This window comes from Halichoerus grypus, chromosome 12 (genome assembly GCF_964656455.1).
Source record: "Halichoerus grypus chromosome 12, mHalGry1.hap1.1, whole genome shotgun sequence".
In the NCBI taxonomy this organism is placed as follows: domain Eukaryota; kingdom Metazoa; phylum Chordata; class Mammalia; order Carnivora; family Phocidae; genus Halichoerus; species Halichoerus grypus.
In genome coordinates, this window is record NC_135723.1 from 99,852,685 (window position 1) to 99,866,262 (window position 13,578).

At 63.6% G+C, this 13,578-nt stretch overlaps 1 protein-coding gene across 1 annotated transcript in view; it reads left to right on the forward strand.

The window, feature by feature from the left end:
* LOC118554778 (SCO-spondin-like) overlaps positions 1-13,578 on the forward strand; it is a 53,553-nt gene that overhangs the window by 24,797 nt on the left and 15,178 nt on the right. Inside the window, 24 exon segments of the mRNA XM_078059837.1 lie at positions 497-667; positions 752-916; positions 1,650-1,829; positions 1,947-2,069; positions 2,209-2,338; positions 2,422-2,547; positions 2,785-2,876; positions 3,800-3,973; positions 4,301-4,465; positions 5,296-5,548; positions 6,549-6,595; positions 6,769-6,939; positions 7,254-7,385; positions 7,600-7,745; positions 9,002-9,096; positions 9,748-9,800; positions 9,970-10,176; positions 10,305-10,475; positions 10,579-10,658; positions 11,666-11,835; positions 12,358-12,404; positions 12,518-12,709; positions 12,800-12,970; positions 13,229-13,429. Coding sequence (XP_077915963.1) covers positions 497-667; positions 752-916; positions 1,650-1,829; positions 1,947-2,069; positions 2,209-2,338; positions 2,422-2,547; positions 2,785-2,876; positions 3,800-3,973; positions 4,301-4,465; positions 5,296-5,548; positions 6,549-6,595; positions 6,769-6,939; positions 7,254-7,385; positions 7,600-7,745; positions 9,002-9,096; positions 9,748-9,800; positions 9,970-10,176; positions 10,305-10,475; positions 10,579-10,658; positions 11,666-11,835; positions 12,358-12,404; positions 12,518-12,709; positions 12,800-12,970; positions 13,229-13,429 — 3,462 coding nt within the window.

Below are 13,578 nucleotides of genomic sequence, written 5' to 3' on the forward strand. Positions count from 1 at the left end.
CCATCCATCTACCCATCCATATATCTACCCACCCTCCATTCACCCATCCCTCCTCCAGCCAGCCTTCCAGCATTCATTCAGCCACCCCATCCATCATGCCTCACCCATCCATCCATCCATCCATCGAAAGTAGATTACTATGCTCCAAGCCTAGCCTCTCAATCAGGGAAGGGGCACCCCTGGGAGCACCCATTCAAGAAGAGGGTATCCTAGGGAAGGAACTGTTCTTCTAGACAGTTCAATCTCTCTCTGGACACTCAGAGCCCTTAGCAAGCAGAGAGACCGTATGAGAACCTGTAGTGAGCACAGACCCCCGGGTCTCATCCACACAGAGTAGAGAGAAGGCTGCCCGGGGTGTGGGAAGCTTCAGGAGAAAGGAGAGGCCGGACCTCTGGTCAACAAGCCGCTCTGCTCTTGGCCTGAGGTTGAAGGGGCTCAGTTTATCATCGGGTCAGGAATCACTGACGTGGCTCCCTGCCCCCGACCTCACGGGTAGCGAGCCCTGTGCCCTTCACGGTGCCCACCACGGCCCTGCCCGGGCTGCCGGCCTCGCGAGCCCTCTGCTCCCCGAGCCAGCTGAGCTGCGGTAGTGGGGAGTGCCTGCCGGCTGAGCGGCGCTGTGACCTGCGGCCGGACTGCCAGGACGGCTCTGATGAGGACGGCTGTGGTACGTGCCTGGCCAGGGGACACCTCCGAGGGCCCCGCTCCTGCGTGAGCCCCCTCTGAGTCCCGCCTCCCCGTCCCCCTGCAGTGGACTGTGGGCTGACGCCCTGGTCTGGCTGGAGCCTCTGCAGCCGCACCTGTGGGCCGGGCCTCGCCTTCCAGCGCCGGGACCTGCTGCGGCCTCCCCTGCCTGGGGGCAACTGCCCGTCCGACAGGCTCCGCAGTCAGCCCTGCTTCGTGCAGGCCTGCCCAGGTAACCGGCACCCAGGCCTCCTCAGGACCCCGGGGTGGGAACACCTGCCGTGGGCTCCCGTCCAAGACCCACACCAGGGGGATGCCCTTGCTCTCCTGGGGACCCCAGGGTCCAGGCTCCTCTCTGGGACTCTAGGAGGCCAGCCCCTTCTGATGTCCCAGCCTTGTGCGTCCGGAAGGCTAATCGGGAAGCCTGCCCCTGGCCCTGCCCTTTTCCCTTTTCCTGCCTGAGTGGTTCTGGACGGGTCCCTAACCTCGAGTGTGGGAACTAGAGCAGCAGAGCGGGTCCCACTTCAGAGTGAGGGTGTTAGTAGCTGTGCACAAGACCTGTCGCCCTTTTGTTCTGTAGATCCGAGGGAGTAGTCCCCGCCTTGCCTCTGCATTGCAGAGGGGCTTCCTGCACCACACCCGGCCTCCTAACCTGGTTTCTGTCTGCTGCCACCAGGAGGCGCCCTGCCCCAGGAGTCCCACTGTCCCAGCCCTTTCCGAGGGACCAGAGCCTTTATCCTGGGAGGCACCTAGAGCTCTTTGCTCAGGTCCACCCACCTAGGGGAGGTTTCCTGGGACAGGAGAGGAAGCTCACCCATCACCACGGGAGTCCCCGTGGTGCTGCCCTAGGCCACGTAGCTGGCCACTGTCCAGACTCCTCTCTGCTCTGCTGCCTTGCTCTCTCTGGCACAGTCTGCGTATCTTTGGGCTGACCTGGTCCACCTCCATTCTTTCTTCCCTCACAGTGGCTGGGGCGTGGGCTGTGTGGGGGGCCTGGGGGCCCTGCAGCGTCTCCTGTGGCGGTGGCCATCGGAGTCGCCAGAGGAGCTGTGTGGACCCCCCGCCCAAGAACGGTGGTGCCCCCTGCCCCGGGGCCTCCCACGAGGGGGCACCGTGCGCCCTGCACCCCTGCACAGGGGACACAGGTAAGGGAGCTGGGCTGGGCGGGGGCATCCAAGGGTGGAGCCCTGCGGGGGTGGGGCTGTGGGGGAAGGTCACCGGGCCTCCTGTACCCACCCCACCTAGTGTCCCTCTCCCACCAGACTGTGGGCTGGGCCGTGTGCATGTTAGTGCTGAGCTGTGCCGGAAGGGGCTGGTGGCCCCGTGTCCGCCCTCCTGCTTGGATCCTGAGGCCAACAGAAGCTGCAGCGGGCACTGTCTGGAGGGTGAGGCACCCCCAGGAAGCAGGAGTGCGGCGGGCAGGGCCCTCGGGGGAGCGTGGGGTGCTCGCCGGCCCTTGGTCCCCAGCCTCCCCTCCCCGCTGCCCCATACTTGGGGCTGAGGGCCCTCCTGCCTACACCCCAGGATGCCGCTGCCCCCCTGGGCTCCTCCTCCATGATGCTCACTGCCTGCCCCTCTCTGAGTGCCCTTGCCTCGTGGGTGAAGAGCTGAAGCAGCCGGGGATGCCCTTCCTCCTGGACAACTGCAGCCGCTGGTGAGGGTGTCTGCTCTGGTGGGGAGGACCTGGGTCAGGGGACCAGCCAGTCCTGACCTCCTCTGCCTCCCCCTCCCCCGCAGCATGTGTGAGAAGGGGGCCCTGCTGTGCGAACCAGAGGACTGCCCCGTGCCCTGTGGCTGGTCAGCCTGGTCCTCCTGGGGTCCCTGTGACCGCTCCTGTGGCTCTGGAGTGAGGGCCAGGTTCAGGTGTGCAGGATGGAGCCATTGGTGGGGGGTGGGGAAGGGAAGGTGTGCAGGATGGGGCCATGGGGGGGAGGGGAAGGTGTGCAGGATGGAGCCATTGGTGGGGGGTGGGGAAGGAATATGGGAGAAGGAAGGGAAGGAGGTGGTGGAGGGAGGGTGGTGGTTGGAGGACAGGCAAACAAGGAAGACGGGTGAAAGCAGGGAGAGGAGCGGGGATGCTCAGGCTGCCTCTCCCCCCAGATCCCCTTCCAACCCTCCGGCTGCTTCTGGGGGCGCCCCGTGTGAAGGCGACAGTCAGGAGCTGCAGGCCTGCCACGTGGAGTGCGGGACAGGTACATTCAGGAGCCAGGATGCAGGAGCCTGCTACCCACCCCCCGACCCCCGTGCCTGCCTCCCTCCTCCCAACTGCCGCCCTAGGAACACAGCAGGATTGACGGGGCCACTGGTCACCTGCATGGTGGTCAGTGCGGCCTTCCAGTCCAAGAAGGAGCCTTGGTGCCAGGGGCTTTGTCGGGGACAAGACAGAGGGTGGGGCCCAGGCGGCATCCTCCTCCCACATAGACAGCCGGGGTGCCATGAGCAGGCTGGTCTTGGGGGAACAGGGTGTCTGAGAGCAGGGGTGAAGCTGGTTCTGTTGGCCGAGTGTGAGGCTGGGGTGGGCAATCAGAACAGAGACGCCAGACGAAGGAGTCCAGACTGTTTCCCTCTTCCACTGCCCGGGGTCCCCTCAGGAGAGCAGGTGCAGCAGAGACTGCAGAGCAGGTGGGCGCGACGGAGGTGAGAATGGGGTCCCTGGGGTCTGGGCCAGGCTCTCCCAGCAGGGGTGAGAAGAAGGGGGCAGTGGAGCATGGCTGCTGGGGCACTCACAGGTGTCTGATTGACAGGTCTCTGTGGGGGCTTGGGTTTCCAGCATTGAAGCTGAACGAAGGACAGGTGTTTAGAAGACTCTGGAAGAGTTGAGCTGGGGGACAATGTGAGGGTGGGTAGGGGATGTGAAGTGCCAGCAGGGCCACAGATGGGGGTGCAGCCTGAGCTGGAGCTTGGCTGAGCAGGAGGCCGTTCTTTGAGAGTGAGACCTGGGCCCAGGGGTGGGGGTCCCAGAGGGGCAGAGGCCGAGCCTGAGCCCAGAGACCGCACTCCCCGTCTTCACAAGTCCTTCCCTGGCCCCCATAGCTTCTCAGGCCCGACCCGGCCTCCCAAGCCTCCCGGCTCTGCCAGGACCCCTGTGCGGAAGGCCTGCCCTTTTCCCCTCCAGAGGCGCTGGGCTGGACCCCCTGGGTGCCCTGGTCCCCCTGCTCCCGGAGCTGCCTTACCGTCGGAGGAGGCCCCGGTTGGCGCCGTCGTTCCCGGCTCTGCCCCAGCCCCGGGGACACATCCTGCCCAGGAGAGGCCACCCAGGAGGAGCCCTGCAGCCCCCCTGTGTGCCCAGGTACGCCCCCCTCTGCCCCTGGAGCGCCCTGGGCACTAGGATGGGTTAAGGAGCAAAGGGGAAGAATGACCCGTTCTAAACACCTGGGGCGGGGAGGGGGCAGGGGGCTAGAGCAGACCTGTTATCCCGAAGCTTCTCCTCCGCCCCCAGCCTGTGATGAACAGGGTGGGCCTAGCCTGGGGGATGTTTGGGACAGCCCTGGCCGTGTGGATGTAGCTGAAACTAGTTCAGACCCCGCACACCACACAGCCCCGGCCCTCCTGCGCCGCACCCCCTGCCCACACCTTTGCCCGCGTCCATGATGATGGACTTGGCTCTTCCTGACAGTGCCAAGCGCCTGGGGTCTGTGGGCTCCCTGGTCGGCCTGCTCGGCCCCCTGTGATGGAGGCATCCAGATACGCGGGCGCAGCTGCTCTGGCGTTACTCCCGGGGACCCCGAGTGCCAGGGGCCTCACAGCCAGACCAGGGATTGCAACACGCAGCCCTGCACAGGTGCCAGCCTCCCTCCCAACCCCTGCCCTTCTCTACTCAGCCATGCCCAGCCAGCCTCTGGGGATGCAGACCTCTCTTCACCCCACCTTCCCACATCACTGCCCTCTGGCTCCAGGACAGGCCAGACCCTGAGCTAAGAGGCTGCCGAACGTCCTCGTCTCCCTCCTCTGGCTCCTGTACCCTGGGCACCAGGCACAGACTGTGGCCCGAGGCTCAGGCTCTTTGCCCCTGCCTGCCCAAGGTCTCCTTCCCAGGCACGTGGCTGAGAACCACAGAACCACAGAACCACTCACTGCAGTAATTGCGAAAAGCAGAGCTGGCCCATCTTTAGAAGCCCCTGGCCCCGTCTACCTCGCCTTTCTCCTTTGAGCCCCCGCCCCCCGCCCTGGCCCAGTGACTGCTCTACTTTCAAGGATATTTGTGTTGGGGTGCCTGGATAGTGCAGTCAGTTAAGCGTCCGACTCTTGGTTTCAGGCCCTGATCTCAGGGTCCTGGGGTCGAGCCCCGTGTCGGGCTCCGAGCTTAGCACGGAGTCTGCTTAAGATTCTCTCTCCCTCTTTCTCTGCCCCCCACCCCCTTCAAATAAAAATAAATCTTAAAAAATAAAAAAATAAAAGGACATTTGTGTTAAAGTTAGACAAAGCCATGAATCTTTACTGGCAACCTTCTGGGCACTGGAGCGAACCTGCAAAGGAGGGAGAGTGGGAGGGGGCTTCGTCCGGCTTCTCGGTCCTGCTTGCCAGTCCCCTGCATGCAGCCTCCTCTCGCCCCTCCCTCTCCTGGCCCTTCCCTCCCGCCCACGCTGAGACCCGCCCTGTCTTCCCGTCCAGCCCAGTGCCCGGGGGACATGGTGTTCCGCTCAGCAGAGCAGTGCCAGCGGGACGGGGGCCCCTGCCCTCAGCTGTGCCTGGCTCAGGACCCTGGGGTAGAGTGCACCAGCTTCTGCGCCCCCGGCTGTGCCTGCCCCGCCGGCCTCTTCCTGCACAACGCCAGCTGCTGGCCCCGCACTCGGTGCCCCTGCCAGGTGCAGGGGCAGCTCTACGCCCCGGGAGCACGGGCTCGGCTGGACTCCTGCAACAACTGGTAGGCCCCAGCCTCCGGCGACGGTGGGGGAGGGGCTCGGTGGCCCCAAGGGTGGACAGGCGTGGACACACACCCCGGGGGTCCGTTCGTCTCCGTGGTGCCAGGCCTGGGCCCCGGGAATACCAAAGCGAGTGAGGGGCTGCCTGGTCACCGGGCTGGGCGTCCGTGGGGAGACTGAGGCTCAGATAGGTGCGGTGATTGGTGAAGGAAGTAGGGGCCGGTGAGGGTCTTCTAGCCTCCCCTTCTAGTCACCTCTGCTCCCTTTCCTGGCTGTGCTTCCCTACCCGGGATCCACTGGATTTCGGCTCAAAAACCTTGACGCTGATGCCGGGTCCTGCCAGCAGGGGGCGCCCTCCCCCTTGTTCTTCCCACATTTTTGTTTTCTCACCTTTCCTTGTCTCCATTCTACATGTTCCTCTTCTTTTTTCTTCCCTATCCCCTGCCCCCCAGTCCCCGCCTCATGCTTCCTTTCCCCCGTCCCCTTTCCCTTTTGCTTTTTCTCTCTCAGATTCTTTTTCTGGAATTTCCACGTATTTGAGCGGGGTAGGGGGGGCTTTAAAGCACTGGAGAAAAGTAAAAGGAAAGAAAAGTACACAGTTCTTCCCAAGAGACATAGGCTAGGGTCTACTCCTTCTAAATCCCTCGTACCCGGCCCTGAGGAGCCGTTCGAAGTCCTTTCCAAACTGTAATAAATACGAACAGAATGAAAGTATGTAAAGGTGACTTCTTGACCAGAGTGAGGGAGGAAGGACAGCACGGTGCTGGGGGCGTCAGGGAGCCCACGGCGGGGTGGGGGCTGGGTGGGAGGGTCCGGATGAGAACCTCAGTCACCTCATGAAGCTCGAGGGGGACGCGGGGCGACTTGCTTTACTTTCTAGACCCTCCCTCGGGTTTCTCTTCTGTGCGCTGGGTGCGGTGGCGCTGGCCGTGTGCCCCTGGGGACAGGTGCCCAGAGCTCCGCGGGCAGGGCCTGACTGTGGCCCCGATGGGTTCTCTGCAGTACCTGTGTGTCCGGTGAGATGGTGTGCACCTCGGAGCCCTGCCCAGGTACCCCCGACGCCCAGGAATCCGCAGTGGTGTGTCCTCAGGGACCATAGAGGATGCTGGCCCCTCCAGGTCATCCCCTGGGGTGTTGATGGTGCCCCGGAGAAGCTGGGGACCAGGGACCACTTGACCTGGCTTCACACCCGCTGTGTCCCGCCCCACCCCCACCCCGCCAGTGGCCTGTGGCTGGAGCCCCTGGACCCCATGGAGTCTCTGCAGCCGCAGCTGTGACGTGGGCATTCGGCGGCGCTTCCGGGCGGGCACTGCGCCCCCAGCTGCCTTTGGGGGTGCTCCGTGCCAGGGCCCCAGCATGGAGGCCGAGTTCTGCAGCCTGCGGCCCTGTCGGGGTGAGAGCTGGGACCGAGGCCCTCAGAATCCTCCAGAGAGGAGCCAGGAACACCCCCAGTCACTCCCCCCAGACCCCAAGAGAGGTGCAAGGGCCTACCCTAAAAGATGCCAGGAAGTGTCCCCAGAGGGCCCCGAGAGCCATTCCCAAGAGGGGTCCTCCGTGGAGGCCAGCCCCGCTCCAGGCCGAGGAGTGAGGCCTCCTGCAGCGTTGCAGGTGTGAGAAGGGGGGTGGTGCCCGAGGGTGTCTGAGTGGAGGACAGGGGTGTGGTGGGTGTGGGAGGTAGGGCCCGCAGTGACCCGGCTGCCACCCCAGGTCCTGGTGGGGAGTGGGGCCCCTGGTCCCCGTGCTCCGTGCCCTGCGGCGGCGGCTACCGGAACCGCACCCGAGGCGGTGGCCTCAATGACCCTATGGAGTTCTCGGCCTGCGGGCGGCGGCCCTGCGCAGGTGAGGGCTGTGCCCACCTCTCCGCTGCGCCCCGACCCTCAATAATCATCTCGCCCAGCCCAGAGCCTTGTCAACCCCTCCCTGTCACCGCAGGGGCCCCTGTCCCCAAGCTGCCGTGATGACCGCCCCCCCGGCCACACTAGAGCTGAGGCCGCTCCTGGGTTGGGAGCCCAGGGCAGAGCCTGGGCTGGGCTGTCAATTTCTATGTCCCCAGGGCCCGTGCCTGGCATGTGTCCCAAGGGCAAGCGGTGGCTGGACTGCGCCCAGGGCCCTGCCTCCTGTGCGGAGCTCAGTGACCCGCAAGGGACAGACCAGACCTGCCACCCCGGCTGTTACTGCCCTTCTGGGACGCTCCTGCTGGTGCGTGTCTTCCCTGACCTGACCTCCTTGGGAGGGGCGGAACCAAGGGCATGGGGCTTCGGAGTTGAGGAAAAAGCACTGAACTCAGGGATCACGGCTCAGCTCTGCCAACAGTCAGCAGGTGACCCTGCGTGAGTCATATCCGTGCTTCCATGAGCCTCTCCTTTCCCATTTGTGAAATGGTGATCAGTCTAGAAGACCTTTATGATCCATGCCTACTTGAGCGCTCTATTCTCTTACGTTATCATTAGTTATTTATTGAGCACCTTGGCTGCTCAGTCTTAGGGGGGCTATGCCATGGGGAAAAAGTAGACTCTGCCCTCGAGGAGCCTCTAGTCTGGGGAGACCAGACCCAGAGCACCTAGAATGAAGATATAACCATCTTACACGGGAAGTGAGCTTTGCATATTGTGGAGCTTGGGATGCAGTCTGGCAGGGGCTGGGTCAGGGGCAGCGGGCTTCCCGGAGGAGGTGATCCTGATCGGACTGTTGGAGATTGCAGCGTGTGGAGAGCTGGAGGCGGTGTTGCTGTTGGAAGGCAGTGAGACCCAGGCTGGGAAATGAGGTGGGGGCCATGGAATCTGGACAGAAGCTTGTGGGTGGTGGGGAGGGCTTACAAAAGTGCCACTCAAGCCTAGGGTGTGGGCAAGGGGCCAGAATCCCGTGGGGTCTGAGTTCAAATCAGACTCTTCTACTAGGAGCTCAGTGACGTTGGGCTGCGTAGTCTTGTGCCTCAGTTTCTTCATTCGTCAAATTGGGGTAATAATGTGCCTAGTCATTGGAGTCTGTAAAAGGCTGACATGCCTCCCAGGGCCTGGCCCACACCTCGGTACACTTGGCTTTGAATCATGTGCTGCTGGATGGCAGTTTTTTAAAATTTAAGACACTAGCAACTTTTGTCCAAACTCCCTGTGTGTATAATTTCATCAGTTCAAATGTTCTTGATGAAATGTGGAATTTTGTTTTAAACATCGTTGCTCTGTGAATCGCACGTTGCATGTTTTGTTAGCTGATCCCATGGACATTTGACAGTTCGGTCTCACGTCCTGCAATTGGAGATGGTCTTTTGCTCCTGTAACCGCTGGTGTGCATTTCCCTGATGGTGGCAGTGGGAGCAGACGGGCTGTTTGTGGAAGGAGCATGGGTGGGGTTGGAGGGTGGGAGCCTGGGAAGGGGTGCTGGGTTCTGACTGTGGGGAGCAGCCCGGGCCAGACCCACCTGGAATCCAGAAGATGACAGAGGGTTTTTGGTTCCAGAACAACGTGTGTGTGCCCTTCCAGGACTGCCCCTGTGCTCATGGGGGACGCCTTTATCCCCCGGGCAGTGTGGTGCTTCATCTCTGTGAGAACTGGTGAGGACCCCTACCCCCCCTTGGCCATGACCTGTGAGCACCTCGCTGTCCCCCCTCAGCACCAAGGGATGCTGGCCTCCAGAGGCCGTGGAGCTGCCCCTTGCCCCTCAGGCACAGCTGTCCAGCTCCCTGAGGCCCTTGCCCACGCCCTTCCTGCCCATCCTTTCTCTTCCCACCCGTCTTTGTCCGTTGGGTGCCACAGCAGACCCAGGGCATGTCTTCTCACACTTCAGGAGGCTAGAAATCCAAGATCAGAGTGTCAACGGGGTGGTTCCTGCTGAGGGCTGTGGGGCAGAATCTGCTCCAGGCCCTTCTCTTCTGTGGTTGCTGGCGATCCTTGGTGTTCCCTGGCTTGTGGCTGCAACCCTGCATGCCGCCTTCACGGGGCCGCCTTCTCCCTGTGGCCCCCTCTTCACTTCGTCCCCCTCTGTGCATGTCCGTGCTGAATCCAGATGTCCCCTTTGTAGAAGGACACCAGTCATGTTGGACCAGGGCCACCCTAGCGCCCTCACTGTAACTCGATCACCTCTGTAAAGACCTTGTCTCCAAGGTCACGTTCTAAATCCTGGGTGTTCGGGCTTCAACGGAGGAATTTGCGGGAACACGCTTCAGCCTACAACAGCACCCTGACCTTCTGCTGTTTTCTTCCAGCTCCTGTGTTTCTGGGCTTATCACCCACTGCACCTCCTGGCCTTGTGAGGAGGGTGAGAAGGGGGCCCCCACGCCCCGACGGTGCCCCCTGCAGGCTCCCTACCAGGAGAGGAAAGCTTGGGCGGAGTAGGGGGAAGGGAGGAGGGGCGCCCTACCCAGGCCAGCGCCTCCAGCCTGCGCTCACTCCCTCCCCGCTCTGCTTTTCCCTCCTGTGTACCCCAGGTCAGCCCACATGGTCACCCTGGACCCCATGGAGCGAGTGCTCAGCTTCCTGTGGGCCTGCCCGTCGCCACCGGCGCTGCTTCTGCTCGGGGCCCCCCACCGCGGACCCATCTGCCCTGGCGCTGCCATCCCCACCAACCTGGCCTACTCCTCTTTGCCCAGGCCCCGACGCTGAGGAGGAGCCCTGCCTCCTGCCAGGGTGTGACCGTGAGTCCCCTGGTGCCCAGGATCATGCCCTCCATGCTCTGGGGATACGCGCTGCCTTGCACCGGCTGGCCCCCAGCCGTGGCCAACACCCCTCCCCCCGACAACTGCTTCCTCGGCTGTCATCCCAGGAGCTGGGGGCTGGGGGCCTTGGGGGCCCTGGTCCAGCTGTAGCCGGAGCTGTGGGGGAGGCCTGCGAAGCCGGATGCGAGCCTGCGACCAGCCCCCACCCCAGGGCCTGGGGGATTACTGCGAGGGGCCTCGGGCCCAGGGAGAGGCCTGCCAGGCTCTGCCATGCCCAGGTACCGGCAGGAACGGGGGACAGGGGGCAAGGAGCACTCTGGAGAGACGGGGCCGGAGTGGGCCACCCACATAGCTCTCAGCCCCTCCCACCCCCTTCCCCAGTGACCGACTGCGCCGCCATTGAGGGGGCGGAGTACAGCCCGTGTGGCCCTGCCTGTCCTCGCTCCTGTGACGACCTCGTGGTGAGTCTGGCTCCCTCAGAACGAATGCCCGCCTGCCTCTGGCCCCGAAGGTCACTTTACAGGAGGGCAGGGTACGGCTTTGGGTCATGACCTCTTCGGGCCTGGGCAGCCTTGCACTGGTGGGGAGGGATGGCGTTAGTGCCCACCAGGCTGGCTCCCCTTTGTTCCAGGGAGAGTCTCTGGAGTGAGCCTCACCCAGCAACCTTGCGTTCATTACATCAGGCCTTTCTGAATTTAAAGATTGTATTACAAAAAGAACATAAACACCTAGGAAGAGGGAATTATCCCATTAGATCATCTTAAACACCACGAGCATTTCAGTGTGTGGACTCTGAGTCTGAGGGTACGTGTGCACGCGTGTACACGTCGGTGTGCTGGAGGGTGAGATCGCCGAAGGCCTGGCCAGCACCATGGAGAGGGACAGAGGCACGCGCACACAGGGTCCCTGACCACGGAGCTTGCAGTGTGGGGGGGAGGCTGACCCGAATCAGGGATGCCCAAGCGCAGGCGTCTAAGAGGGGTCAGGGAGGTGCCGCACGCACGGCGTGAGCAGGAGGGAGGAAGGGCCGGTGCCTGGCTCCTGGCTTCCTCAGGGGACCCCAGCTCCTTCCCAAATGACCCCATGCCCCAAGCCAGCTTTCTGTTGCCCTGCTCCCTACGTTGTGGGCAGGTCTGGGAGATGCCTTGGTTCCCAGGCACTGGCCAGGTCCCCCATGGAACCCTCCACAGGGCTCACATTTGGAGGACACTCCCCTCACCCCCCCAGGGCAGCCCTTCTCAGGCTCTCGCCCCACCCCCACTCCTGCCCTGGGGAAGAGACGAAACAGAAACGGTGTTTGGACATAATGACTATGAACGGGAGCTCAGCGCCTCCCGCCTCTGCACCCCTCCGCCTCCTCCTTCCCTCCGTGTTTGCCCGTGGCTCTGCGCGACTCCCCAGAGCACCCCTCCCTGCCCCCGCGGCCCTGTCTTCTGCTGACCCGAGCCCTCCCTTGCTGCCCCCCCAGCACTGCGTGTGGCGCTGCCAGCCCGGCTGCTACTGCCCTCCTGGCCAGGTGCTGAGCGCCGACGGGGCCTTCTGCGTGCCGCCCGGCCACTGTGGCTGCCTGGACCTGCTGAGCGGGGAGCAGCACCGGCCGGGGGCTCGGCTGCCCAGGCCCGACGGCTGCAACTACTGGTGAGGCTGCAGGGGCCTGGGTGAGGGCGGGCTGCACCTGGGCTCTCCTGGGTCTTAGCGGATGCAGGTTAGACTCCCACGATCCCCAAGGAGATGCGGGTAGGCATGCTCACCCCTGTCTGATCGGTGGGGAAACTGAGGCAGCCAGCTCTGTGTGTCTGCCCTCTGGGAGACATGGCAGGCTGGGTGTGTGCTTGGAGGGGAAGGAGGGGTAACAGGCACCGTGTTCCTCCTCACTGTCTGGCCCCGGTCAGCAGCAGACTACCTCTGGTCCTTCCCCAGTAGGACACGCCAGCCAGCGACAAGCAGAGAGACGACAGGACACCTGAGGGGTCCCTGAATAGGACAGAGAGCAGGGTCTGGGTGCTCTGGAGAATGGCCAGGGGGCATCTGAGACCCTGAAAGGAAACAGGGGCATTGGAGTAAAGGGGAAGGGAAGAGGCAGCTTAGGAGGGGTGCGCGTGGAGGGCAGGGGAGGGCTGAGCTGCCGCTCTCCTTCATGTGCCTTCATGCCCTGCCCAGCACCTGCTCGGAGGGGAGGCTGAACTGCACAGACCTGCCTTGCCCAGGTATGTGTGTCCCAGCTCGGAGGGAGGCAAGGAAAAGTGGCCAAGATCACCAAGAGGACTGGGACTGGGGAAGGGACGCCTGCGCCCCAGTGCCCTTCTATCGTTCCTTGCAGTGCCGGGTGGCTGGTGTCCGTGGTCGGAGTGGACAGCGTGCTCCCAGCCTTGCAGGGGTCAGACGAGGACCCGCTCCAGGGCCTGCACCTGCCCCGCTCCTCAGCACGGGGGGACCCCGTGCCCTGGTAAAGCAGGGGAGGCAGGGGCCCAGCATCAGAAGGAGACCTGCCCCAGCCCCCCCGACTGCCCAGGTGAGATGCCCCCACTAGTCTGCTCAAATCTCAATAGGCTGGGCACCTCCCAGGCCTCCTAGGGCAGGTGATTCTGTCTTCCTGGCACAGTGGATGGAGCCTGGAGCCCGTGGGGACTGTGGTCTCCCTGTGACCCGTGCCTGGGGCAGTCCCATTGGAGCCGGGAGTGTGTCTGGCCCCCCACCCCTGAAGGAGGCAGGCCGTGCCCTGGGGGCTACAGGCAGAGTCGCCCCTGCCAAGACAATGCCACACAATGCACAGGTGAGGGCTTCTGCAGAGTCTGGGAGGGTCCCTTAGAAGGCTAGGGAGACACGGCTTCTGACTTTTAACCCCAATATACATATGCATGTCACTTCCTTCGTGGGGCAGCCCTTAGATCACTCACCCTGTAATCCTGGGGCAAGGTGGAAGGCAAAGCAGGTGGAGGGCGTGGCAGGAGGGCTTGTCACCTGCATGCCGGGATCCTTCAGGCTGGGCCCCTGCTCAGCATTCACCCTCTCTGCTTCTGTCCCACCACAGCCTGTGGGGATGGCCAGGGTCTTCTCCCCTGTGGGTGGCCCTGTCCCCGCTCCTGCCAGGACCTGTCTCCGGGGAGTGTGTGCCAGCCAGGCCCGACGGGCTGCCAGCCCAGCTGTGGGTGCCCCCCCGGCCAGCTGTCCCAGGATGGCCTTTGTGTGCCTCCCGCCCGCTGCCGCTGTCACTACCAGCCTGGAGCCATGGGTCAGTGCTTCCCTTTGCCCTCTCCCAAGGACCCCCGAGCACTGCAATGCCCGCCCGCCTGGCCTCTGCCCATCTGCCGGCGGGACCCAGCCTGGAGTGGCAGGATGGAAACAGGCAACCTGTCCTCTCTGATGCTCCAGGCATCGTGT